The sequence below is a fragment of the Pleurodeles waltl genome, chromosome 8, assembly GCF_031143425.1.
Source record: "Pleurodeles waltl isolate 20211129_DDA chromosome 8, aPleWal1.hap1.20221129, whole genome shotgun sequence".
Lineage (NCBI taxonomy): Eukaryota > Metazoa > Chordata > Amphibia > Caudata > Salamandridae > Pleurodeles > Pleurodeles waltl.
In genome coordinates, this window is record NC_090447.1 from 1453694765 (window position 1) to 1453721574 (window position 26810).

The 26810-nt window shown below is 43.3% G+C and overlaps 1 protein-coding gene across 1 annotated transcript in view; it reads left to right on the plus strand.

Annotated features, from left to right (window-relative positions):
• The window catches only part of LOC138248761 (uncharacterized), a 68266-nt gene extending 43182 nt beyond the window's left edge, over positions 1-25084 (plus strand). Inside the window, exons 3-5 of the mRNA XM_069202634.1 lie at positions 7715-7873; positions 12992-13038; positions 21781-25084. Coding sequence (XP_069058735.1) covers positions 7715-7873; positions 12992-13038; positions 21781-22110 — 536 coding nt within the window. The 3' untranslated portion in view covers positions 22111-25084. The remainder of the gene's footprint in view (positions 1-7714; positions 7874-12991; positions 13039-21780) is intronic.
• Positions 25085-26810: the final 1726 nt, after the last annotated feature.

Sequence of the window (26810 nt, forward strand, 5' to 3'; positions counted from 1 at the left end):
CCATTGATGGCAACCATCTGGCCAGAGACAAAGCGGACTCGGCCTTGGAGAGATTCAAGGATTCCCGGGCTACGGCTCGGTCCCTCGGTCTTTCCTCGGCCCCTGGCCAACCACAGTCCAATTTTCGCCCCTTTTGTGGACACGGAAGGGGGGCCCTGTTGCTTCCTCCACACAGCCACTGTGCCTCGCATGCTGGTCAGCATATGCTTGGCCGAGGATGCGGAATCCCACGTGCCCATGGGACAGGGAACCAGAGGTCTGTCCAGTCCACCTATGCCCCCGCTGCAGCCTCCAAACCCTCCTAGTCCATCCTCTCACTCCCATCCAGTTGGTGGCAGGATTCGTCATCACCTGCCCCACTGGGAACATATCACCACGGACGGGTGGGTTTTGCAGATCGTTCGAAAGGGCTACTCCCTCCCTTTCGAATCTGCTCCACCACACATGCCACTATCCTTCCATCACCTTCCGGAAGATCATTTGGCACTTCTCTGACAGTAAGTCGCGGCTCTCTTGGCCAAGGGGGCTACAGAAAAGGTCCCTGTGCCAGAAGTAGGTCGTGGTCCTACACGAATATACTAGAATATGTCTCTTCCACACATTTCGTTACCGAAGGTAAGTAACTTGTACTTCAGGGAGAAAAAATACACATAATTTTAGTGATGCAGACACTTATAACCTCTAGCAAAATGCATTTGAAAGGAAAATACCCTTCACGTTTCCAATAATGATATAAGGCACGAGAGAAAACAGATAGTGCTGTGGCAACTCTCAGGTGAGGTCACACAACAAAGCGATCTGTTTGGAAAGAGGCTTTTCCTCACAGGAGCACAAGGATCATATATAGATGTGAGCTCTACAAGCCTGTCGCAGCACAGAGTACCAGTTTGAGATGTTCACTGGAGCCCTGATTGGCACATGTGGCACAGGAACTGTTATAAGCTTCAGAGGCCTGACTGGAGCATGAGGTATTGATGGGCAGTATGCTCTAGATGCCTGAGTGGAGCAGAGGGTGCTTGTGTGTGGAGATTGCATCAGATGCCTCCCTGGATCCTGGGATACAGGAGTGAGCTCCACAGGGCCAACCCATGCACTCGGTGAAGGCCCGAGCTCCACACGCCTGAACAAGACTATGGTATAGATGACAGCATCGTAGGGGTACAGGTGTCAATTTCCACAGCCTTGATAGAGGTGCTGGTTAAAGATGTAAAGACGCTCTCCAGAGTTCTGCCCAGAGCATAGTGTAGAAGTACAGGTGTGAGTTACTCAGAACCAATGGGCATGTAGTATACATGAGAGCACTGCAGACCTTACTGTGAGCACAGGCATGAGCTTTGCAAGCCTGACTTGAATAGGTTGTGCAATGATACGAGGAGCACCTCACCTGACGGTAGAGAAATTAAAAGTAACGTAATATTGGTAAAATGTCAGCAGCACTACACCCTAACGTCTAAAGTGGAACAAGTCCAATAGTGAGAACTACAGGAAATTAATGTTGATCATATAACAGAAGTAGCATCATGTAAATTATCAAATGGAGCAAGACAGATACTGAATATCAAAGTCATTGATGTAAATAATACATTTATTGCACTGATGAAGCAATACACATTGCGAAACACGTGTTGGCCCAGCATTCACTGTGATAGATTCACAATAAAGAATTGATCAAGATTACGTGCCCCTCGCATCATTGCAGAACTTTTTGAACCTTCCAAAACTAGTTGGACAGGCTGGTAGATATACCATTCGAAAACAGTGCATTGGCCCTGTGTGGTATACAATGAATTTGTGCTCCAAACTAGACCGAACATGGGCTAAAGGCCCAGGTGTGCGCTTCATTCTCCTGACTGAGCAGAAGGCACATTTAAAGTAGCACAGATCTGGTTGTGGACACAGGTGTAAGCTTCACTGGATAGGTCAAAGAGCAGGGTACCAGTGTGGGCTACACAGGCCTAATGTGAGTGTTGGGTACAGGTGAGAGTCCAACAGGCCTGATCATTTGGTATAGCGGTGTGTTTTTCAGTACTTCTCAGAGCAGATATGAGCATGACTAGGGCTCGGGTTCTAGGTGCGACACAAGACCAAGGTATGTAGGACAGGTACGGTTCTTGCAGGTTTGAACAGAGTCTGGATATAGTTATGACGTCAGCAGGCTTGACCAGTGCATAGTACACAAATGTGAGCAGTGCTGAGTTGCAGGTTTAACTGTGAGCTCTGTAAGCATAGCCAGAGTGCGGGATTCAGGTGCCAGGCAAGATCATGCCTCAGGTCACAGGTGTGAGGTCATTACCAGACCCTGGGGTACGACCCGAACACCATCTCTGACTCAATCATGGACCAATCATTTTCCAAGTTAATAGGACTTTGTCAGACACTGACCCACCAGAAACAACACGACCCTACAGGGAAGGGATGTCTAAGAAGTCTAGAGAAGGGGCTGCTGGACTTGAAACAGCAGAGGTTGACAGGCAGGATTCATGTGCCCTATTGTCAGAATATTTAATTGTGGTAAGAAAAATAGAGGTTTATCCCTAAGCACGGAATGTGCATTCATTGGGTTTTAGGGAAGTGAAAAAGTTGTGTAGCCAGAATATATTAAAAATATTTTCTAAAAAGCAAGTAAAAATAGTTATTGAAACATGAAAACAAAGTAAAAATGTCCTACAATGATGGATCTTTTTCTTTAGTTAATAAATCATTTTTCATCAAGTCCATCTTTATGTTGCGATTGTTAGTAACACGTGTGTATTTTTTTTTTATAAACTCAGTTTTTAAACACAGATAAACTTAAACACTAATTGCAATAAGTTTAAAGACATTTTGAACAACAACGTGCCTGGTGTGTCGTTCATGTTCACCTACCGCGGTTTCCCGCGCATTCTGAGAAAATTATTTTTGGATCCAGCACGTACCCGGCGTAAAATGCCAAAGTCTGGATCTACAGTGCCACAGTGAAAGGGAGAATGACATTAACCAGCATAGTGCGATGGCGTGCATGTATAATGAAACTAGCAATTGTAATGGAAGCTCACAATATTCAGAGGCATAGCTTAGTCAGTGAGATTTGGGGGGTGGGAAGATCGCAAATTTCCCAACTAATGCTGACGTGTGGAGGGATGACCAAGGTTCGGGATACACTGTCCCCATGAGGAACAGGCTTACTACTTATTTGCATTAGGTAGGCTTCTCTCTAACTTTCTTTAAAAAAATAACTTTTCAGTCAATGAGGATGATGAGAAAAACCAACAAAGGCACCAAAGACCAGACTCAAGGCCCCCAGACCCAATGCTTAAACCAAGAAAGTTTTTATTTGGGGGTTGTCACAACCCAAACAATGTCCTAAAACTACATCCATGAAAATTTTGTGAGATTAGAATTGTAAGAATGAGATTGCAAAGAAGCAGTGCATGGATTTCAAATGAAGCAGAAGAAAGTTGCTAAGAACATGTGAGATGCTGATTCGCAGTGATATATCAATCTCAACAACAATTTACGAATCAGTCTTTGCCCGACCCAAAAGAACGAACTTCAAGGTCTATCACTTTTAAATAGGAACACATGCAAATAGGACACATGTTTCAGTTTTATTGTTCTCCTTGAGCTGGTAGTTGCAAGTAGACACATAGCAATAACATAGCGCAGTTCGGCACCCCCCAGGTATGCAGCGTGCTTGAAAGATGTCTCTGAATGGGCGATTGCAGATGAGGCTGGTCTGTAGAGATGATGAACTTGAGAATGATACATGAGCCTGGTCCCTCTATGTTGACTGAACTGAAGGAGCCACAGGGATTGGCTGCATCCAGAGACAGTGCTCTGTGCTGTACTGATTATGCCCTAGCGAGTGTTGAGGTGGGACCGGTGGAGCTCTGGGGCAAGGGTGGGTGTACCAGAGGCACTAGAGCCCTGTTTACTGTGATCTTATATTAATTGTACTGTAGCTGGTTAGCACAGTAGCAGATGGGGAGGAGGAGTTTCAATCTGTTGTATATTGGACTTAGGGAACCATAGAAATGTACCTTCTTATTAGCATTGTTGTTTACCAGAAATTACGGTGAAAATACAGATATGTATTTATAAACATACAACTCTGGCTGGTGTGCTTATGCCCAAAGAAACTGAGGAGGATAAAATGACATGATGCTTAAAGTGTGATTCTTTGCATTGTACTGTCTAAGTGATATCCCTGTAAACCAATAAAGTTTTATTTTTAAATTTTTTTTTCGGTTTTATTAAGATTGGTTAGCCCTGTCTGAGGACAGAGGCAAGATGCAGATTGTATGGCAAGGTTGTACATGTCTTGCAGATGTGCAGCAGGTCCAAGTTAGAAACTGGGTCTCCAGTTGGCAGATGTATGCACCCTGTCCAAGTAGGGACCACAATCCAAAATACCAAAAAGCACCTTTGAAGTGGGGGAGACTTCAAAGAGTGGCTTTGAAGTGCACCAGTTCTCTTTCAACCTAGTCCTGTCTGCCATGCTATCTGTGAGGGGCAATCAGTCCTTTGTGTGAGGTCAGGCCACTACCCTTTGAAGTGTAAGTGTGAGCCCCTCCCATCCTTCCTGCCCAGGAAGACCCATCAGTATGCAGATGAATGCAGATACAGTTGAGTGTCATGTGTTTGTGGCTGTCTGGATGGAATGCACAAATGTAGCTGTCACTCATCCCAGTCCAGTCATGTTTTGGAGACAGGCTGTAAGGCACACAGAGCAGTTAGAGCAGAGAAATGCCTACTTTCTAAAAATGACATTTCTAAAAAAGTAATATTAAAATCAGCTTCACTAGTAAATAGGGTTTATCACTATCATTCAAAAGATATGAAACATGATGTAGCTGCTCCTTTCTGATCAGGAATTACAGTTTAAAAGTATATTAAGGAATTCCAAATGCTGGCCTATGAGAGGAGCAGGCTCAGGACATGTAAAACTTAAAAGTGTATGTCCTGCCTTTTAAATAGACTGTGCTCTGCCCTGTGGGTCACATAGGGACTACCTTAAGAGTGACCCATATGTAAGAAAAGGGGAGCTTAAGGTTTAGCAAAGGGTTTTAAATGCCAAGTTGAGGTGGCCGTAAAATGCACACCCAGGCCTTGCAATGGCAGGCCTGAGACATGGTTTAGGGGCTACTCATGTGGGTGGCACAATCAGTGCTGCAGTCTCACTAGTAGCAGGTAATTTAAGACTCTGGGCACATATAGTGCACTTGACTAGGAACTTATATGTAAATTAAATATGCCAATTGGGTAGAAGCCAATATTACCACGTTTGGGGGCGAGCACAAGCACTATAGTACTGGTCAGCAGTGGTAAAGTGTGCAAAGTCTTAAAAAACAGCAAAAACGAGTTCAGAAAAAATGGAGGTAGGCAAGCAAAAAAATTGGGGGGAAGACCACCCTAAGGCTGTCAGGCCTAACAGACTACAATGCTGAAACCGTAGACCAGTGGTTTCCAACCTTTTTAGTAATAGGAACTACTCGTGTTCAGTGAAAAATAATCTGAGCTAATAATATTTATAGAGTTTTAATATTGACGACATCAGAAAATATTACATTAGTGCCCACCATATAATGATTACAGAGGTAATCACCTCTGTGCATCAGGCATGCTTCCCAACACTAATATAAAAATTGCTTTGTCAACGTGGAATGCCTCTGCATGGGTAATACGCATAGCTGCAATGCCCCTGGCACCAAGTTAATATTAGTAATAGGGGCCAGATTTAAAAGGCCCTAGAGGCTCCTTGTGCCACATTAGCATCATTTTTTTTCCGCTAATGTGGCTCAACGAGGCAAAAATCACCATTTCATATTTACGTGGCGCAATGCATGCTGTTTCAGGCCTCTTGTGCACCGGCCAGTCCTGTGTGTAGTGCACAAGGGGGAAGGCCGGTGCTCAACATGCCTGCAGCTTTTGCTGCCTAGGGCCTTGACCTGAAGTCAGGCCAGGGCTGTAGGCACCAAAAGAAAGCTGGCGTTTCAGGCCTCTTGTGCACCGGCCTGTCCCATGTGCACTACACACGGGACAAGCCGGTGCACAAGAGGCCTGAAATGCCAGCTTTCACTGCCTACGACCCTCCTGAATGCGCTCATCTCAGAAGTGCTAAGCAGGGTCAGGCCTGCCTGACCAGGGCCGACCCTGCTTAGCGCTTCTGGGATGGGCTCATTCAGGAGGACTCCACAGGGCATGGAACTGCGGCTTCGCGGAATTCCATAGAGTTTATTTTCAACGCCACGGAATTCCACGAAGCTGGACTCAATTCACCCCACCCGGGCCTACTTGTGATTTCAGAAAATACACAAATTTGTGTCTTAAATACACACTTTTCAATTTTGGCATAGATATATTTATTCAACCAAGGAACAGCTCCTAACTTATTAGGCTGCACTGTACACAGGAGAGCTACATCATGATGTCTGCTTCATAGAACCCAGCCGGCCAAGTGTTGAGATTGGTGCACAGGTGACAGCAGGTGGTATGCAAAATATCCCTCTCTAATGAGCAATTACTGATAGTGCACAAAAGGCAACAGTGGGGATGTGTGGGTGTCAGAATTAGTGACGCCAGAAAATAGAGTAAGCAATATATCCAGGGCCGGCTCTAGGGAGGTGCGACTGGCGCAGCCGTACCTGGCACTGTCCTTGGGGACCTGTGTTAGAAATAAAATGTCAAGCTAACGCTAGTTATTTCTGTTCCTCCTAGAGAGAGATGGAGTTTTGTCTAGTTTGAGCTTTGACTCGTCATAAAGTAGCGCAGGTGATAACTAAGCCTGCGGCAAAGAACGTTGTTATGTGCAGTTCATAAATTACAATCCTAACACAACACATTGACCTATGAACTATCATGAAAGAGCTGCTTCTACATTGCAAGGTATGGATTAGAACGTGTTTTCTTTTTTCCCGGTCTTTCATTATCCTAACGTTCTGAAAAAGGGTTTGTTTAGGCGGAAATGCATTCTTATTAATAAAGCAGACCCCATCCTCTGAGATATGGTACAGATCCTGAATTTGTTCTTCTCTACACCTAGCTCTCTTAGAATATACTGACTAGCGGGTGACATGTTATTCCTACAACCTGTAGTGCTCATTGCCTTATGTAACATTCCTATAGACTGAATCACACATGTATGATTCATTGTCTCTCTATTAAGTGCTTGTGGTGTGAAGGCCTCTGACACACTACACCAGTAGGAGTAGCGCTATAAATACAAATTAATTACATGTGAAGGAGGGGCTAGGGAGAGAAGGGGGGACTGTTGAAGGGTGGTATTGAGGGAATCCGTGGACAAGGTGGTCGGGGGGCGCACCAGAAAAGATTGTCGCACCAGGCGCCAGCAGCACTAAGGCCAGCGCAAAATATGGCAAAACAAGTTATTCCCAGTTACAAACAACTATATAAAAAGGTGCACCGACCCACAAAAGCTGTAATATGCTCATATGGGGTAATCACAGCATTGAGCATGTGCACTAACTGATGATCAGACATATGGATCAGAACAACACAGCTGAGTGTATGCAAATGAATGTTCACAAACCAGTTATGGCACAGTGCATGTTGCTAATGATAAGGTCCATGGTGTATGTTTTCATCTGGTTGTTAGCATGCATTCACATACTTTTGCTCAATATCTCTTTATGTGATTTTACTTGCGTTATCTGTCGGGATACATGAACTCCTGATATTTTGGATGATAAATAATCGAATTGACTGCCACTTGCAGATGATGTGGCAGAGCACGTAAACATCACAGAGCCCCCAGAGACATCTTCAAAGAAGAGCGTGATATGGCAAGTGTATGTTTATGCATCGCTGGGGACCTTCTGCCTAGTCATTTTCACAAGCTCAGTCATCCTGTGCATCAACTTCCGAACGAGCAAAGGTCAGTCATTTTCAATTGATGTCATTTTCTGACTCTACAATGTGTTTCTTTCACAGCCATCTTCTCAGTGCTTGTTCTGTGTGGAGTAGCAGTGAGTCCAAACAATGTCAAAGGATACATTTATTTTTTTAAATATTTATTTAGTTAGAGGTTTTTGTTGCTTAGATGTCGACTTAAGTCTCGTTGCACCTCTATCACTAACACTATTGGAGTCGTGAGTGACTTATTGCTTTCATTAATTCATGAGTTAGATGGGAAGATGTTACCAGAGGCTGAGGAAGTCGATGGGGCCTCATAGGCAGAGCTTAGAGTCATAGTGCATGGTTTCTTTCAAAAGAGGATTGGGGTTCCTAGTGTCGGGACATTTTGGACATGTTGGGAAATCTCACTTTGGAAAGAAGTCTTTTTAATTTATCCATAAATGCAGGGATGCTGGTAAGTGGCTTCAGCTCATAGATCATTTCTTTCCACTAATGCTTTCAGAGTGGAACAAAATCAAATCTTTGAAATTGGAAGAACAATCGCATTGCTCATTATCAGATCTTCCCATAAAGGAGCAGACACACTGCTCAAACCCTCCCCTTCCTCTCTGTGCACTGACACAATCAAAAGATGGTGTGGGAAAGGTCTACAAGGTAAGGGGGTAGAGACAAACCCTTCTCTCTACGTTGCTTACAACTCACTATGCCCTCAAGGTACAGTTTAAGACCTAAAGATGTCCCCGGAAGCCCAACATCTTGAAATTAAAGAGCAGCCCACTCCCTCTCCTAGGTGCCCACCCAACATGGTTTCACTTCTGGGCCATAAGTCTTGTTCTTCTCTGAGATACATGGTCCAATACACTTCCTTTAGCTGACACTGCAAAGTGAACAACAACACACATGGTGTCAATAAGGCTGCCACTTCACACCTAGAGGTGAGCCAGAAAACTACTCAGGGTGACAACCTTGCAGGGGCTTTCCCAGGGGACACTGACCTGTTTGCCACCTAAGAGAGCAGGGTTGAATGTCCTTCCTTGAGCAGCCAGCAGACAAAGCTTCCTCACAACACCTCTGTTAACAGGAGAGCTGACATATTATCTAGCTAACAGGCAACCCACTCCTGTAGGTGCCTAACAGTGACTCCCGAGGTCCACCCCTGGGTCACTTTTACTGCTATGCTCAAAGATGCCAGTGTGAGAAATTGGGTTGTTGGTTGTCTGGTGTGTGAGCCTTGATCAAGCAACAGTCACAATGCCTTGCAGGGTGAACCACAAAAAGTCACTAAATTAACCTGTGCCTAACCCATGGTAGCTTGGCACAAAAGTAGTCAGGCTTAACTTAGAGGCAATGTGTAAAGTATTAATGCAGCAAACAGGCAGTAATAAAGTTGAAAAACAACACAAGAAAAATCCCAATCCAATTTAGAAAAACTGAGTACATTTTAATAAATTGACACCAAAACTACCAAAAATCCAATTAGTAGGACCAGAGTTTTGAATTTTTTAAAGGTTAGGGTTCAAAAAGCATCTTAAAGATCAAAGCGCCAACCATGGGCATCTGGTCTTGTTAGACCAAGTGGATTGGGCCCAATCAGCTCTTACCTAGAGACGTAGATCATTTCTGAAATAAAATGGCTGAGAAGGTAGAAGTTCAGCAAGACAAAACTGCAAGAGTGTCCAAGGATGGAGCGTCATCTTCGAATGGCTGTGGAGTGAAGTCATGGTGAAGATTTTTATCTTCAGACTTAGTCGCTGAAATGGAAGTCAAAAATCTCCAGCAGGATGAAGCTGAGGGCTGTAGCCGAAGACAATTCCACAAGGTCCCTGTTTCCTCCTGGTTCCCAGAGCACATTTTTTCCAAGTCCTCAGTTTTGGAAATTGGCCACCTGGAAACCTGTAGCCCCACAACCAAGGATCCAGAAGTGGATGGAGACCTTGTTGAGGTTCAGGGCACAGTCAGACTAGGTCCAAGTGCGGGCTCAAGATGGTTGGAACCTGTTACGACCCTGTCGCTCCAAACAGGAGGACATCAAACTAGCAGTTGGAGTCACTTCTGGTATTCCTGAGTGTAGCCATGGATGCAAGGCTCAGCAGCAGGGCTGGCCTCTGAGGGTTTAATGCAGCCTGGAGGAAGCAAAGCAGTCTTTCCAGGTACAGCAGCAGTGTGGTAAAGTACACTGGAAGTTACAGCAGCAGGAAGTCCCCTGAGAGTACTACTGCAGGTACCGTTGTGAACCGAAGAGTGGATCTGAAGGTTTTATACCCCTGTGGTCTTCTCCTGGAAGGTGGGAGAAGCTTCTGGAAAGGTTCTTTGAAGTGCATGGAATATCCTGATTCCACTACCCTGGCTCCATCTGGCTGCAGCGACAATATAGGGTCGTTAGGCTTATTGTGATGAGACAGGACACAGCCTATTCAGGTGCAAGTGGGGCTGTGCTCAGCTCCACCTCCCCCCATCGTGCCATTTGATGGCCCATTGAGGAAAATCTAATCCCTCTATTGTTTGGGAGGAATTCACATAGTATAACTGTCAGCTGTAGCCAGTCATGTGACCCAAGACTGGCTCCAGGCACAAGGGGCTAAGAGCAGGATAACGCCAATGTTCTAAAAGTGTCATTTTCAAAATTATAATAAGAATCTGACTTTACCATTAAAGAGGGGTTATCATTACAATTCCATGGGTACCAAATATAGCCCATCTACCTCCTCCCAATTAGTACTTAGCCTTCTCTAGCTTATTAAATATAATAAGGAATGCCCAATGTTATCCTATGGGAGGGGTAGGCCTTGCAGTAGTGAAAAACGAACTTTGGAGTTTTTCACTACCAGTACATGTAAAACTTAAAAATACATGTCCCACCTTTTAATTGCAACACCCTGCCTTGTGGGATATCTAAGGCCTAACCTAGGGGTGACATATATGTAATAAAAGAGGAGTTTAGGGCTTGGCAAGGAGGTGTAAATGTAAAGTCGACATGGCAGTGTGACACTGCATTCAGGCTGCAATGGCAGGCCTGGGGTCAGTTTTAGAGTGCTATATAGGTGGGTGGGACAATTTGTGCTCAAGGTTCAATGGTAGCATGTAATTTACAATCCCTGAGTAAATGGTATACCACTCTAAAAGGAACTTACAAGTAAATTAGATATGACAGTTATATGCCAATCAAACCATGTTTAGGGGAGTGAACACAAGCACATTAGCACTGGTTAGCAGTGGTATATTGCAGAGAGGCCTTAAGCCAACAGAAGCAAAAATCTAGCACTAGTGGAAGGTAAGTAGGCAAACAGTTTGGGGGAAGACCATACTCCATACTAAGGCTGACAAGTCTAACAGCCAGGTTCCAGGAACCTCATCTAGAAGCTTGTAATCTCAGCTGTGTCAACTGGGGTATCATATGGGTACTGGGTAGGCCTGAGACATATCATTTTCCAGTAACTCCCCTGTCACCAATCTGTCAACCTGGAGACCCAACATATCCTTAAGTGAGGTTTGGTTAGGCTTGTCTAGTACTTTAACTGGAATCCAATAATCCAATGATGACAGGAGACTCGGTGCAAGAAGCCCAAGAGGAAGCAGAATCGTAACTCATGAAAGAAGACACTAGCAGCATCGCAGAAGCCAGGATCATGGGATCATCAGAAAGACTTGGAAAACTGGAGCGCTGGAAGGTCCGGTCGACTCAGGAGGTGATTGCAGGGATGATGTTTGCAATGGACTGGAACAAGGCCAAGTGCTACCGCAGCTTAAGAGGAGGTATTTATGCTGGAAGAAAAGAGTGTTCCAGAAGTCACATGTCCCTCATGGAAGTATGAACTATTGCAATGAAACTGTGGAAAATCACATATTACATACAACAGATATGAGGCCTTGCAGGTGGCAGGTGAAACCAGTAATTGGAAACAAATAACAAATATAATGAAACTGCAAGCACATTATGGCACAGTTCAATGAGTCACAATGGAAGCATATCTTTTCCTAAAAAGACATATGATGATCTGTAGGTGCAAAACAGAAGGGTCAATGATTCAGGCTTTCTGGGAGGGGAATCATGACGTGATTGAGAAAGGAAGGCGCCACAAGGGAAGGCAGACTTGGAGTGCTTGTGACAGGGAGGTGCCACAAGGGAAGGGTGATATGAGCCCAACGAGTAAAACCCACAGGACATAGGGCTCAAGCTGGAGTTCTGACACTAGATGCTGCAACGGGCAATTCCGGGTACGGTCCAGCTGGTTGGAAGGAAGAATCAGTGTTGAGGATAGTAGGTGAACACGGAGAACTTGACTAAGCTTTGGTACCCATGTTATTCTGTACAGAACAAAAACACACTGCTCCAGTGAGCACCACCAGAATTACAGTGTAAACCTAACAGGGTTGTAGCTAACTGGAAGTAGTGAGTTCAGAACAGGTGAGTTGCAACTTAAGTCTTATCTATCAAGAGAACCCAAGCTGCCCTGTGTCAGGTGTGAGTAACAATCAATTAGGCCAGGCTAAACTGCTGAACAAACACAAATGATTTAGTAGATAAGCAGTGTCAATGGACTGGGCCAGATAGAGATCCATCGACATAGTGGGGAAATCACACCAGCAAGGGCTTTAAAAAAGCTGACTTAAGGTCATTTGCTGAGTGGCATGAAGCTGACAAGCACATGTGGATCAAAAAGAGTGTGCAAGGACAATCAGTGAGTTTATAACATGGTGGAAAGCATGTTGATGAATGTTGACATCAATAATGAGGAAAATATGTAGTACTGTGTTTATGATAAGGCACGGCGTACAGTGTAGTGCTTCTGTTGGAGCACCTTTTCTGCACGATATATTTTGTCATGCTGTTGCACCTTGGAATCCCTACATCTAGTTCTATGTTGTGATTACGGTGGTAGAGTGAGTGGTTAAGGTAGGGTGGTTAGGGTCACTAATTAGATGAGGGTGACAAATGACAGCTGGTGTACCAAGGCATAAATGTGGTAAGGTGGTCCAACCATTACTCCTTGCAGAAAGTGATGGCCTTAAATAGAGAGTTCTGACTTCCATTAGGAGACCCACTGTCATGGTTAATAACTCCTCAATCATATTCTTAATCTTATTGCTCATAGGTCCAAGTTATTTTTTTAATCATTTTTCCCTTCTTTCTTTTCAGAAAACGATGTGAACTCCAACGAGACTGCGCAAGAGGAATCCAAAGGGGTATGATTTCTGCTTTATCCCTGCTTTCTCACGTATTTAAATGTACCACAGCCCTGCTTCAAGAAAAGTCAAAGCTACAAAGGGCATTTTGACTTATTTGTTTTTCATTTCCTACAAGCCCATGTTGGCTAGTAGGGTGGCTCAGAGTGTAAAGTGACCATCTCTAACACATGCAATGGCCTGCAGGCAATGAGTTTGGATCCTGGCGAATCAGACCCAGCCTTTCATCATCATAGACCATATCACTGAGTACCATGAAACTGGACAATAGTAACTCCTCCTGTTTACAGCACAGAAAGATGGCAGAAGTGCTACTAAAAAGCAAACTATCATTCTATAACGTTTGGCTAAACAAATGCATATGAAATACTTCTTTAATTCTAGATGTGTTCTAATAGGAGACACAATATACAGACATCAATTCCTTTGAGTTAAATTGCACTTACGCACATTGTATTATATCCTGACTAATTATATGATCACATTAAAACATATTTATTAGACAACACGGAAGTGTGTTAATCCTAAACAGTAGAATCAGTATTTTCTATTGATATGTAAGTCAGAAATAATTTAAAGCATGCTAAAAGAGGTGGTTGAAGCTGGTTGGATACCTGAGGGAAGCCAGTGAAGTGCCATCCAGTTGCTTGGAATAATAAGCAGCCTCATACATATGGCATAGATGTCTGAAGATTTCTGCTTTTCTTGTTTAAGTGTCTGGAGTTGAGCATATTCTGGCTGCTTTTTTAGATATCGTCTGCAGACATTTTAGCTGCCTAATGTTGAGAGATCTATTGTGGACAATACTTACAGTGGGCATTGGCCCATCCCACTGCTTATTACTGATTGGTTTTCTTATCAATATTATTTGCTTACTTTTTATTCAATACCATTCCTTCCTATTCTTATGTTTGTCCCTCCTTTGGAGTATAGTTTATTTACTATCCTTTTTAAGTAGGTGACATGTATTGTTGCACTGCTTTACATTCAAGGACCTACTTTCTTTCTTTTGATTTTTTGGCACTCCATTGGTGTGCATGTGAGTCCTGTCTCCTCGTTGCACTTGGGTGCTGCTTCCGTCTTCACATCCCTGCTTCTGTGCTTTCATGGTGCTAAACTTCCGCTAATGGATCGGAATATTTCCCCAACCCCTATTCACCACCAATGGTCATCTGCATTTACTTGCTCTCCGCCCCCCGCCCCATCGTTATATGCGCCTCTGCCATTCTATGGCCAGTTGTTTCTTGCATTTTTTATAATATTTCATGGGGTTCCTGCATCTGCTGTTTGGAACTGGGACATTTCTTTCTTCAAACACGCTTTTGCACATCTTCATTTTCTAAATTTACAGCTCCAAGATGTACATTCGCCGGTAAATTAAGCAAAAGCCAAAATGGTCACATATATATCATTATGCTGGGGCAGGATATAGTTTTCTTTTTTTGGAAGATGCAATTTAGCCTCAAACATAAGCATTTTTTTTTTTTTTGCTGGTTCTGTTCATCATCAGCAACAAGTATTTGTAAGGTCAAAGGTCGGCTAACGCCTTTAAGGATGAGAGCTATTGACTTTGCTTATAAATGTTCCTGCGTTTGTTATAAGAAATCCCCAGGGCAGGATAAGAAGGGTGTGCAACAAAACACATCTATAAGTGCTTTAATTGCACTCCTACAAAACATTTACTAGGAAGGCTCCAAAGATGTTGGTCAATATCATTATCCTAATTGTTGAGCTTTCTGAGTTAACAATCTTGTGGCCTGGAGCTATTTCATTGGCTTACTAAGGAGTCGGGAAGGGTAGCTGGGTATTTTTGATTTAGTCATTTATTGTGACGTTCCTGTCAGTAATTTGCTGCTTTTCTTACATTACCTTACTTATCTTGAATCACCGGGTATTATTATTTAAGGGGTCAGATTTCTGTGATTTTGTTGTTTAAAAATGCTTGTAATGTTGTTAGGGACACTTTTAAGTTTGATTTTATCTCTCATTTTGGTATTCTATAAATCAAACAAACCCACCCTTAGTAGTATGAGACAATCTCAGAGTGATTCTTAGTACTTTGCTTTGGGGGATGAAGATTAACAATTAAAAATACATTACAAGAATAAAGGTTGAAAGGTCCAATCCATGTTCATCCATCAGTAAAATTGTAGTAAATAAAACATGGGAAAATAAAAAGGAGACAATACAAGTCAATGAACGACTTTGAGGTAAACCATTAAAATAGAGATCAATGAAAACCAATGTAAGTCGGTGGGAAACGGTGGACATGTCAGAGTGATGCCAATGTGTCATTAGGGGTGTTTTTAACAGGATTTTTGACAAACGTATGCTGACTCGTTAGTGCACGCTACTGGAGCGTTACTGGGGCTATGAATGAGTAGAGACACTTCCATTCGGCTTTAGAGCTTTTCATGGAGCTAGACTTTCACCAGCAGTAGTTGTTTTAAGCCTTTAACCAATGAAGTCTTCGCAAAAAGGCTGTCTTAATGAGTCTTCAGAACAAGCAATTCCCAGGCCAGTAGTAGATGGATTCCAGATACTTTCAAGACTTTTCATACAGTTTGGGGAACTTAACAATGATCCATATTATCAAATTATTACCAGTGGTGGCTGCCACTGAACAGGGGTAATGTAGCGGGACAAGGTGCGCGGGGGTTAAAAAAAAAAATTGTCTCCTCTCCGTCCTCTTTCCAGCTGCAACAGCAAAGTCAGCATTGGTCTGATTTTCCTACTTTGCCACTCATACTGGGAATAGTGCAAAGTGTGCATGTCTGTTTGGCCAGCCAAACACGGCCGACCAAACAGACATGCAACTTTGTGTGCACTTAGCCCTCCATGGGGCCCCTCCCTCCAGCCCAGCCCCGCCCTGCCCTACAAGGAAAAATAAAATGATAATAATGTAATGTACCTTCTTATCATTTTATTTTTCCTCTTTGGGTAAACCAGTGGGGCGACGCTCTTAGCGGAGGAGTCGCCCCTGATTATTACTGCTCTTGCAAATTCAGGTGACACGGCATTGAGTAGACAGGCTCTAAGCTTCAAGAAGTTGCTTTATGCTTGCATCCTATTCACCTCTGTACAGTGATGGAACATCCTCAGAAGCTAGTTCTTGTAATGGAAAACTTCTCACTTAAATAATATATGATGAAGGACCTACAGTTGCTATATAATTTCTTTACACATTGATCCTTGGGCTTTGCTTTAACAATTACTTGAATATAATCATTTCCTTTAAAAAAAAAAAAATCCAATAGAGCTGGTCTCCAGTCACGTACTGAATAATCCTACCAATAGCTAACATCATGAAACTTCTGAAAACACATACCCTGAGTGTTTAGTAAAGCAAATGTTCACCCTTTTGGGCATCTTGGCACGGAATAACAGATGTTCATTCAGTGGCGGCCGGCAGCTTTAGGAGGGAGGGGAGCAGGCGGGAAGCACACACACTCATTCTTTCACACACACATGTACGAACACACGCACGGACGCACGCACCTCCATTAACAACACTCATAACATTCAAACATATATGCACGCACCAAAAATTCATTTTAAAAGATCACACTCATTCTTAAACACACACACGCCGCACGCACATCCATTAACAACACTCATAACATTCAAACATGCATGCACACATCAAACGTTCATTTTAAAAGATCACACACACACACTCATTCTTTCATATGCACACGCACGCACATCCATTAAAAACACTCATAACATTGAAACATGCACACACTACCAAACATTCATTTTAAAAGATCACACACACACATACTCATTCTTTCACACACACACGCACGCACATCCATTAACAACACTCATAACATTCAAACATGCACGCATGCACCAAACATTCATTTTAAAAGATCACACACACACACTTATTCTTTCACACATGCACGCATGTACGCACGCATGCACGCACATCCATTTACAACACTCACAACATTCAAACATGCACGCACGCACCAAACATTCATTTTAAAAGATCACACACACACTCATTCCTTCACACACACACACACGCACTCACATCCATTAAGAACACTCATAATATTCAAACATGGACGCACGCACCAAACATTCATTTTAAAAGATCAATCACACACACACACACACACTTACCTTCGGCCTCGGAGTTCCCAGTAGGATTGGGACTGCTGCCTTCCCTCATTGGCTGACCTTAGGTCAGCCAATGAGGGAAGGCAGCAGTCCCAGCCTCGTCACAGAGTGGGATGGGGGTCAGTGAGACTGCTGACCCCACCACACTCAGTGACGAAGTATCACTGATTGACACTTACCCTGGGTGCTTCAGGGCTTAAACCTGAAGAGGACAGGTCAAAGTCAATGGGTGATGCTTTCCTCGTCATCCAGGGGAGGGCCTCGAGGCACCTTTGCTGAGCCGAGGAGTTCGCGCCCATAGGAGCTGTGACCTCCTCAGCCCAGCAAAGTTCAGCTCAGGCAGCCATCGCGCATGTCTGATCCTGGCTGCCTGACCTGATCATGAAGAGTGTCTGTTAGGCAGAACATTGTTCAGCCTGACAGACACTCTTCATGAGGGGCAAAAGGTGGGGGGTCGTGGTCCCTCCACCTTCAAGGACGGATGGCACCTGTGTTCATTGCTACTTAACTCCATGGTACTCAGTTTGTTGATCTCGGAAGGAAGGACAGGAAAGCTGGGTGAATCCATCAGGATAACCTGTTGCCATGAGGTCAAACACATGTTTCTGGAGTGAATACATTACTCCTCTGAGCCACCACACCCAAAACACTAATATCTATTGTTTTTCCTGTTTCAGTAAACAACATTAGCTCTTCAAATTCCCCGACATAAGCCATTTCAGGAGAAGTGGAATGTATCACCCATCAGAACAAACCCTGCATCTGGCTACATGCAACACCCACCACAGGAAAGAAAATCCATACTTCACATCCTGGATTACCACTCCAAAAAAAGTCCCCTATCTTGTATTGTGTATTCCTGCCACCTCCCGACTTCTAATTAGTTTTACCCCATTAGGAAAGTAAGAGTGAGAGCATGTACTCCCTTTCTGCACATCTGTTTGCAGCACTAAATTCTGGTTAGTTTTGCCAGTGGATAGTTTCTCTGCTGAGAGGCAGCTCTATTTGAGTCATGGGAGGGTTGTGTTGGGTAGCATGTGTTCTGACCTGGCTGTTTCTCCCTCTTTTTCTCTCTAAACAACGGTATCCTTCAATATTTTTCACTTCCTTTATTCATCTCACTAATTTAACATCTTCTTCTGACTGCCCTTATTCCACTCCAAAAAGCTTATGTTCCTTTTATGACCAGATGACCCCACATTCCCTTCCTCTCAGCCATACATACCTATTCATCTCCACCCCTTAGCCCTCCACTTATTTCAGTCCTGCTTCTTTTGTGTGCTTCAAAGAGCATAGTGACCTATTGCCCAGTTTGTGTTATAGTTTAGTGGTGTAGTGCTTAGTTGTGCATAAAACAAGGTACACTAATTCTTCACCACATTGGGAAAAGGCTGACTCAATTAACTGTGTATGTTTGATAGATGTAGATTCCATAAAGAAAATGGGAGCTCTGTATAGACCTTTTCCCACAAAGAGGGAATAGAAATATCCTGACGCCCCAGTCTTAATATTATTAAGCATGCCTTCATTATGCTGCTTTCCCAAGAGTATCCCTATATTGGGTTGCAGGAACTGTATCTGTGAGAAGCCAGGATGTGTAGCAGATGTTAGTGTCTCTGGCATGTAAAGCTGCCTGTGGCAGGAAGGGCAATAGAGCTTTTACACCAGGCATAGAAATGCTTGGACTTAGAAGACTATTTTAGGGCCCATAGCCTGACTGAGTATGGGACCATACTCACATACTCAGTTCTTTGTATACCACTTTAAAGACGTCAGACCCATATTTCAATAGGCTGATGTGGGTGGCCCTTAGTATCCTCAGATGAGGAAGTTAGGCATTATCACATGGGGTGACTGTGTTGGCCTGGCATCCTTTGTAGGATACACACAAAAGGAGAAACCATCTGCACCCTGTACCCATCTTGGCATTATATCTAGTTACAAGTGGTAAAGCCATTTTAGTACAGGGATCATTTTGAGAAGGATCTTTGAGCTGTATGGTGGCGCTAACATCCAAACCGCACAATTGTCCTCACAACTATGAACATCGGAAAGGCAAGGTCAATTAGTACAATGCACAATGACAAAAAAGGTGTAAGCAAACTCCTCTTTAAACATTCACCTATGTTTCAAACATTTTGTTCTCGGCATTTAAATGTGTGTTATTTGCCTATGCTGTTAAATGCATAGGCTGTTTTAGAACCATTCATCACACCTGGGTCAGGGGCATCCCAGTTTTTACCTGGCCCTCTCTAAGTTCTTCGATTCCCCAAGTTGGAAGCCCTAAGTGTGAGATAGCAATAGACAATGTTTAATCTATGGAAGTTCTTTTATGCCATTCCCCTGGTCCTAGATGGGAAAAAATCCAAAGAGAGACCTCTTTTTAATTTTGGAAGAGCCTCCAATGGCACAGGGAATATATTGCTTCACTACTTTGTCTATCAGTCTCTGTTCTTGGACTTGTAGCACTAGTTTGCCACTTCATTTTACGTCCACCCTATGGGAATTATATCTGGGTTGGGTCTGACCTGCAGAAGGGTATACTCACTTCCTCATCCTGGGTTCTAGTATGCATAAGTGCTTGGAGGGCATGGAAGACTTATAAATCGCTTTGTCGCTCCATCTGGTTATCAGGGACAGCTCCCACTCAGTCATAACTAGGCCATACTCTAATATTTATTTACAATGTATACCAACTGTGAACATACCTAGATCTAGCTGGGTTTGTATGGTCCCAAATACATCTCACTCATTCTGAGAGTAGATGAAGCATACACTCTCATCATCCCTTTGTCCCTAGCGAGTTAACAACTCTCACTGGGTAATGAGTTACCATAACAGATATTACTCTTCCTCACATCCCCGATCTCAATAGAAGTAAAACAAGATGTGTCCTACCCCTTGCCCAGTGTTTGCAGATGGAAAGTAGGCGGGCAACATGTAAAACCACGCCTAGATGGGCATCCACCATCTTGGAATGGTAAAATAAACAAAAGCCAAAATGTGACACATATATCACCACGCTGAGGCTGGATTTTATTTATAATGATGGAAACTGTGGGGGATTGTTCCTCCAAAGATCTCTTACAGCTCACCAGCAGTCAGGTATTACTTTTAGCCCCATGCCAAAAGACTAGCATTTACCTACCTGAAGGATAAGTCTCATGTAGAGTCAACCAGGGTGATCAAAGATTGAATTCTTTCAAGGAGAAAAAACACTCTTCTCTGATGTTAGCCAGGGACGCTTCAGTACCCCAGCTGTCTTGAACCCAAATTGATGGTCATGAAGGATGAGCTTTAATTTGATGTACTCTTGAAATTACCTCTAAAGATGTTGCTTGGGTGAGGGTAAGGCTATTGGTGGAAGACATTGGGTACCTGTGATTGGGACCTCATGTGAGGCCTGGCTAGTAGTATTAGGTGAAAGGAGAAGTAAGTGGAAGGCCATGCATTGAAGAGTGATGTGGTCAAGAGACAGCAGGTGCTGATGGCTTTGCAATAGGAATGTGGTTGGAGCTATGAGATAAGTGGGTTCATGTTTTTTTCTGTTTGGAGGGCTTGATCAATGAGGCACCTTATGTTTCTAGTGAGAGCAGGCCAGTCTCTTCACCACTCAAATATATGCGCGTTACATTGCACATACTGTGTCTTAGCTGTCTCACTCTTCTCGGATCACTTGAAGCTCAAAACTAACATAACTTCTTGCTTCAAGCCCAATACAAAGATCATTAGTACTGAAATTGCAAATGCTTCCATATTAAATCAGCATATGGGTTTCCAAGAAACATAACATAGCTTGCTAAGTATAGTAGTGGGCCCAACTAGTATGTTCACAGAGATGCATGCACTGTTTTACTTTTTAGACTTTCACAGTTTTATTGAAACTGGGTTTTTCATTCTATGCCAATTCCCTTCCATGCCTTACCTACAAAAACCACTTCCTTCTTTCTCTTCTTCATCTTTTTACTGATGGTGCAGAGCTCCATCTTTCCCCACAGCCCACCTGTAGCGCTCCCGAGAACCGGCCACCTACTCTTGATCTTTTTCAAAATGGACATCCTTCATGTTCTGAAGGGCGTCTTTGTAGTCTGCATTTTACAACAACGCACCGCCTCTTTTCTGGGCATTTTTGGCTGTGCTTCCAGCTCTGTCACATAGTCATACACAACAAATTTATTAATGATGGCGAACTGATGGCTAAATTTCACCCATTCCATGTATTGTAGACCAGGAAATTCTACAAATAAACAATATAGTTCTCAGATAACAAATGTCAGGGTCTCTGTTCTTCCGCCCATCATGCCAACTCCCATATGAAAACTCAAATACCTGTAAGAATTTCAGTTTTATGATCCTGACTGCAAATTTCACCACTTCAGAAGATGTACTCCTAAACTCCGTTAATGCACCTCCCTATGACTGCGCCCCTACTCCTGAGTAGTTTGGTAAGGCTCTGCTACCTCCCAATCCAAGTGAGATTTAGATATACAGGAAGCCTGGAGTTTACATTTGTACATTTGGGTAATAAATGTGGCTGGGTGCTCGTTTTCACCTATTACATTGATATGTTCAGGGCCCGAAGTCATATGAATCTTTTGTGATTTCTCCTAGGTTGCCAGTGCTGTTTCTTCTTGCCCACCCGACATCTTTGCATCAACACAAAATGCACAAGGATCTCCTAACTACAGTTCAATGATTGGCCTTCCGCAAGAACCCCGTGAGGAGACGGTGTACGACAATGATGCTCTACCTTCTTGGAATCACATCCCAACCGCACCACCTCCTTGCAATACCAACTCTTGCGATTTAAGCAGTTCTTTCACAGATAACAATGGGGTTCTCGTTTATGCTGCTCTGAACCATCCAGCGAATGGAGCAGGACCTGTCAGAGGAATGACCAGTGAACTCACAGAATATGCTGCTATTAGTGTGAAAGACTGAGATTAGCTTTGCAGCCCCTCTCCTCAGAGACCTCAAAACTTGAGTTCTACTTCTAAATCACAGAGAACTTGAGAACCAATGAAGACATGAGGGCGGGTTTGCAGTAATTGATTGTAAATGTGATTTTAGCTAAAAACTTTTGTTTCTGAAAAAAGTGACATATGAGGTCTCCTTTAAAGGCGCAGGCTTTTAGTAGTGGAATGTACCCCAATAACAGGGAGATTGTAGCTTTCTCTTTGTCCTTCATTTTGTAACTTGAATTGTATGTAGAATAGCTGTTATTAGAATATGTTAATCGCAAAACTAACAGTTGTATATAGATTATGTGCCAATCGTTACTAATAGTCACCCACTAGGGCAAAATAAAGGGTGGGAACCAAGATAAAACAATGCAGAAGACAATTTAAAAAAGAACACCAGTTCACAGTAAGAGGTGGAACTGAGTCTATCCGAGATCCAAAGAGTGTTTATTTTGGCAATCAGCACTCACAAAATAGAGGCAACGACTGACACCAATGAAGCATGGATTAAACAGTCGTTCTCAGTACAGGTAGTTCCATCTCTGTCCGATTTATTAACACCTTGCGCTACTACAGAATCATGCAAAGTGATGCAAATTCTTGATAGGTTATGTACTTTCCATCGCAAAACTTTTATTTGCTGGAAAGTGTCCTTTTTATCACGAATAGTGCTTTGCACTACTTTGTGTCAAGAAGGCGTTCCCTGGACGGCACTTGGGCTTTTACGCACAATCACCCAATGGTTATTGACACATACCCCTACCTACTAAATTTGTTACTTTGAGCTTTGCATCTAAAAATAACATTTCCTTGAGGCAGGTGCAAAGTTGGAGAAATGTTTTTATTTTCCTAGAATTTCACACATTGCATGTGTGCTGCACTATAAATCACACAACCAACCGTGGATTGTTTTAAGGTTTGTCTAGGCATATCATTTTGTACTGGAAGGTTACCCTTCCAGTACAAAACATATGCAAGACATCGCACACGTCTTTGCGCTACATTGCAAAGGCTTGTGTGTGGCACTAAGCACCCAGAGAACCCGCCCACCTCCCACACCCAGGAAAGTGTGAGATTGAGGAGAAATGAATGCATGTTTAGATGAGCAGTGGCTGCATGTACTGGCTTGCTGCTAATTTGCTGTCAGCTTAATGATTTGATCCAACATTAAAGAAGGGCCTCAGTTGGCAGCTATGTAGGTAAAGTAGTAATTCAGGCATGGAGGACAGGAATTGTTTATTTATTGATTCATCACTCAATAATCAGTCTTCAATGAACAGCAACACAACATCTGATGAAAGGAGGAAATCACCTACCAGGAAGAACATACCATCAAAAGCCATGAGTTCTGCTTAAATACCCACATTGCTTTCTTTTGGGAACCTGCTCCTTTGGAGAAAACTGTGTTGCACGTGTTTCCATTAGGCCCCAGTTGAAAGAAAGGGGCATAGTGAATGTAGCAAGTGAAATAATTTGACATAACGTCACTTCTGGGTTTTAAAGGAAACTACCAGAGCTGCAAATAAAAGGGCACAGTATTGAAGGATGTCGAGAAAGCAATCTTATATCAAAGGTGGGTCAACAGATGTTTGGTCTTCCGAATATGAATGTACTGTCTCTTCATTTTCACAAAGGGATGTGAACTCATGTGCAGGCATGCTTTTACCCAACCCCAGATCACACCCGTGTGATGATGCTGAATTCTGACACAAAATCACACCACATGCCTCTAGTGCCTGTCAGTGAACGCAGCACCTTCTCTGCGCTGCCCCCAGTGAGAAAGACCCTAGGATGACCCTTTCATGTAAGATAGACCATGAATGCACGAACTGAATCAGATTGAAAAAAAGGGTTCTTCTTTTTAAGACCTACAGACACTAGTGCATTCGATTTGTCAGGAGCACTCTGACGTCACCAGCAGCCTGAGCAGGGTCCACTCACTATGGAATCTGTGTTACACCCTCCACTTTAACCTGCAAATTGTTTATAAAGATGACTGTGGGAGGAGGTTGCTGCAGTGCAGCAGGGGCACTGTTACCACCCCCCTTCCCCAGCGCCTTGTGACCCTACCGGGTGAGTAGTGCACTTAAGAAATTTGATTGATTGATTGATGGGCGCACTGCCCAATGGTGTGTCTGATTAGGGAAAACATTGCAAATGGACAGTTTGCACCTGTGCTGAGGAAAGATCATCAGTGATAAATGGAGCTCTGATGGGCAACAGACTCTGACACATGTTCAGAGATCCTACTGCAGGCAGGTGCAGTGTGTGACTGCACCCCCGTGTGGGGGATGCCTGGTGGGTCCAAAGGGTATCCTCAAGGCAGGGGCTACTGACTGTGCCACACTTCATCAGTACATTTCTCTACTGTCTATGCACATGTCATCATTATGACGGAGGGGAAATGGCCCACCCTCATCTGCATGGGGCTGTGCCCAGTGCAAATGTTGTGGAAGATCTATGACTTGTTTGTATGCATCAACATGAGATAAATGCAAATATTTTTGAAAGAGAAATCAATAGAGGGCTTTCATGGAATTTAGAGTTGATCAGGTGTATATAATTTCTATTCATTGCATAGGCTGTTCCTTATTAGACTGTGGTTCTTCACTTGTGGTCCTCCCAGTGCCTTCTAAGTGGGCCTGCAACCGTTTAGAACATGAAACAATATTAGCAAATCAGCAGTATTATATGCATAAAAAAGTTGAACATTCTAAAACGTTATGCAAACGTGAATGAATTGTATCCAGGAGGTAAAACACCTAGATTGGTATGCTTACCTTGATTAATGGGTGCAGTGCAAACAGAATGGAGTATGGATGAATGGTGGCCTCAATTAAATCACCTCTGTGCTCTAACAAAAATAGAGTATGCATTAGAATACAAAAACAAAGTGAAATCTAGCATGTGGAATGTAAGAAAATCACCAACTTTCCCATTAAAATCTACATTTCAATATTTGCATGTTTCAGTGACTTAATCGAAAGATTTCATACTCTGTGCATTTGTTTGATCTATACTTGTATCTGTATTATTTTGTTATGTTTTGAGGTTAAAATCATAAAAATTGCCTCAGCATGGTCCCCGGCTTTCAGTAGTAATTCAGTGAAATGTCATTACACACCAATATACAGTTCTTAGTTCAGGGCAGCTGGTGAACTTTGGAAGTGGTGGGGCATAAACCCATACCCTAAGTTATACTGTGTGAGCAAGCTGACAACCCATCTGTTGGGGGGAAAGAAGAGTGGTTCATCATAGAGATTTGTTAACGAAAGTCAAGCGTTTTCCAGCACAGTTTCTGTCTGAAGTTGACTGTGGCTCTTACCATTTAAGAGCTGAGCAAGCCAAAAAGTGAGAGGGAGATTCTTGGCTCTAAGAGCCAGTACACGAGTCATGGGCATGTTTGGCATGCAAACCGTGCATCAAACAGCATGTAAAATATGATAAAGCCTCTTCAACATTCAGAAAATTGTATTTCTTTAACATGAGGAAGTGTTTCACCTTAATACATCAGAATATATCAGTGCATTGAGAGACTTTTATTGAAAGTGTTAGAGGCCGGGTATTGGTAGGGGTAAGTACACTCCTACCGCTAGCAATACACCAACACAGGGTTGTGCCCAGTCAAGGTCCCACAAAGTGGCCCTTGCTTCAATCCCTGGTAGCTAGGCTACGAGCAGTCAGGCGTAACTCAGTAGACATTTAAATACACCAATACAGTAAATAAATATGACACAACACACTATAAAAATCCCACAACAATTTATAAAAATAGTAAATATTTGTGTCTTTAAAATGACACCTAAATGACACAGATCCAATATAGGGAACGAAAGATATGATTTTTAAAATTTTAAAAGTAAAACCAGTGCTTAGAAGCAAATAGCTCTCAAAGAGAAGGTTGCACTGGACCGAGTCAAGAGTTCCAGCCATCCGCAATGTAACACTTTTACACTTACTTCCAGAAGTGTTTCTTGATGCAGGAAAATGATCCATAACCCCAATCCAAGGTTCTCGAATCTCTGAGTTGCTCCTTGGGATGTTAGGACTATATTTCCCACCATGCACCTGGCCAAATCCATGCAAGTCCACTGGATGCACTCCAGGCTGGGAAGCTTTGTGGAAGTTGGTGCAGGGAAGCTCTTTTAACCTGTTGCTTGAGGTAGTCCACTCCTAAGTCATTTTTGGAGCAAGGCAAAGTCCTTTGGGGTGTGGTTCCAGGTTGCAACAGGCACAGTCCTTAAGGGTTAAGGCGTCTGGCTTGCAAAGCAGGGTTTCAGCAGGGCAGTCCTTCTTCTTCTCATGGTTTCAGGCAGCAGATCTCAAGCACAATGCTGATCAGCCACTTTTATTCAATCATCTTGGGGGACAGTCAGTGGACAGCCTTGTCCAATGAGCTGCAGGTTGCCATTCAGAAGTATGACAACTTTCTCCAACGTGTGGCATCTTCATGCCCCATAAAGCACTGCACTTTAACATTGCAAGATGGCTGACTTTCCTCAAGAGGAGTAAAATCTGGCTAAACCAACTCCCTGGCACAGCTCATTTCCATTAACTCCCCTCTGGATATCTGCAAATTCCTTTCCTGAGCCCACTATCTATCTGTGGGGTGCAGGAGTGAGAGGGTAGGCCTGGCTGCATTCCTTTCCGACTGGTATCCTTTTCAAGCCTCAGCTTGAT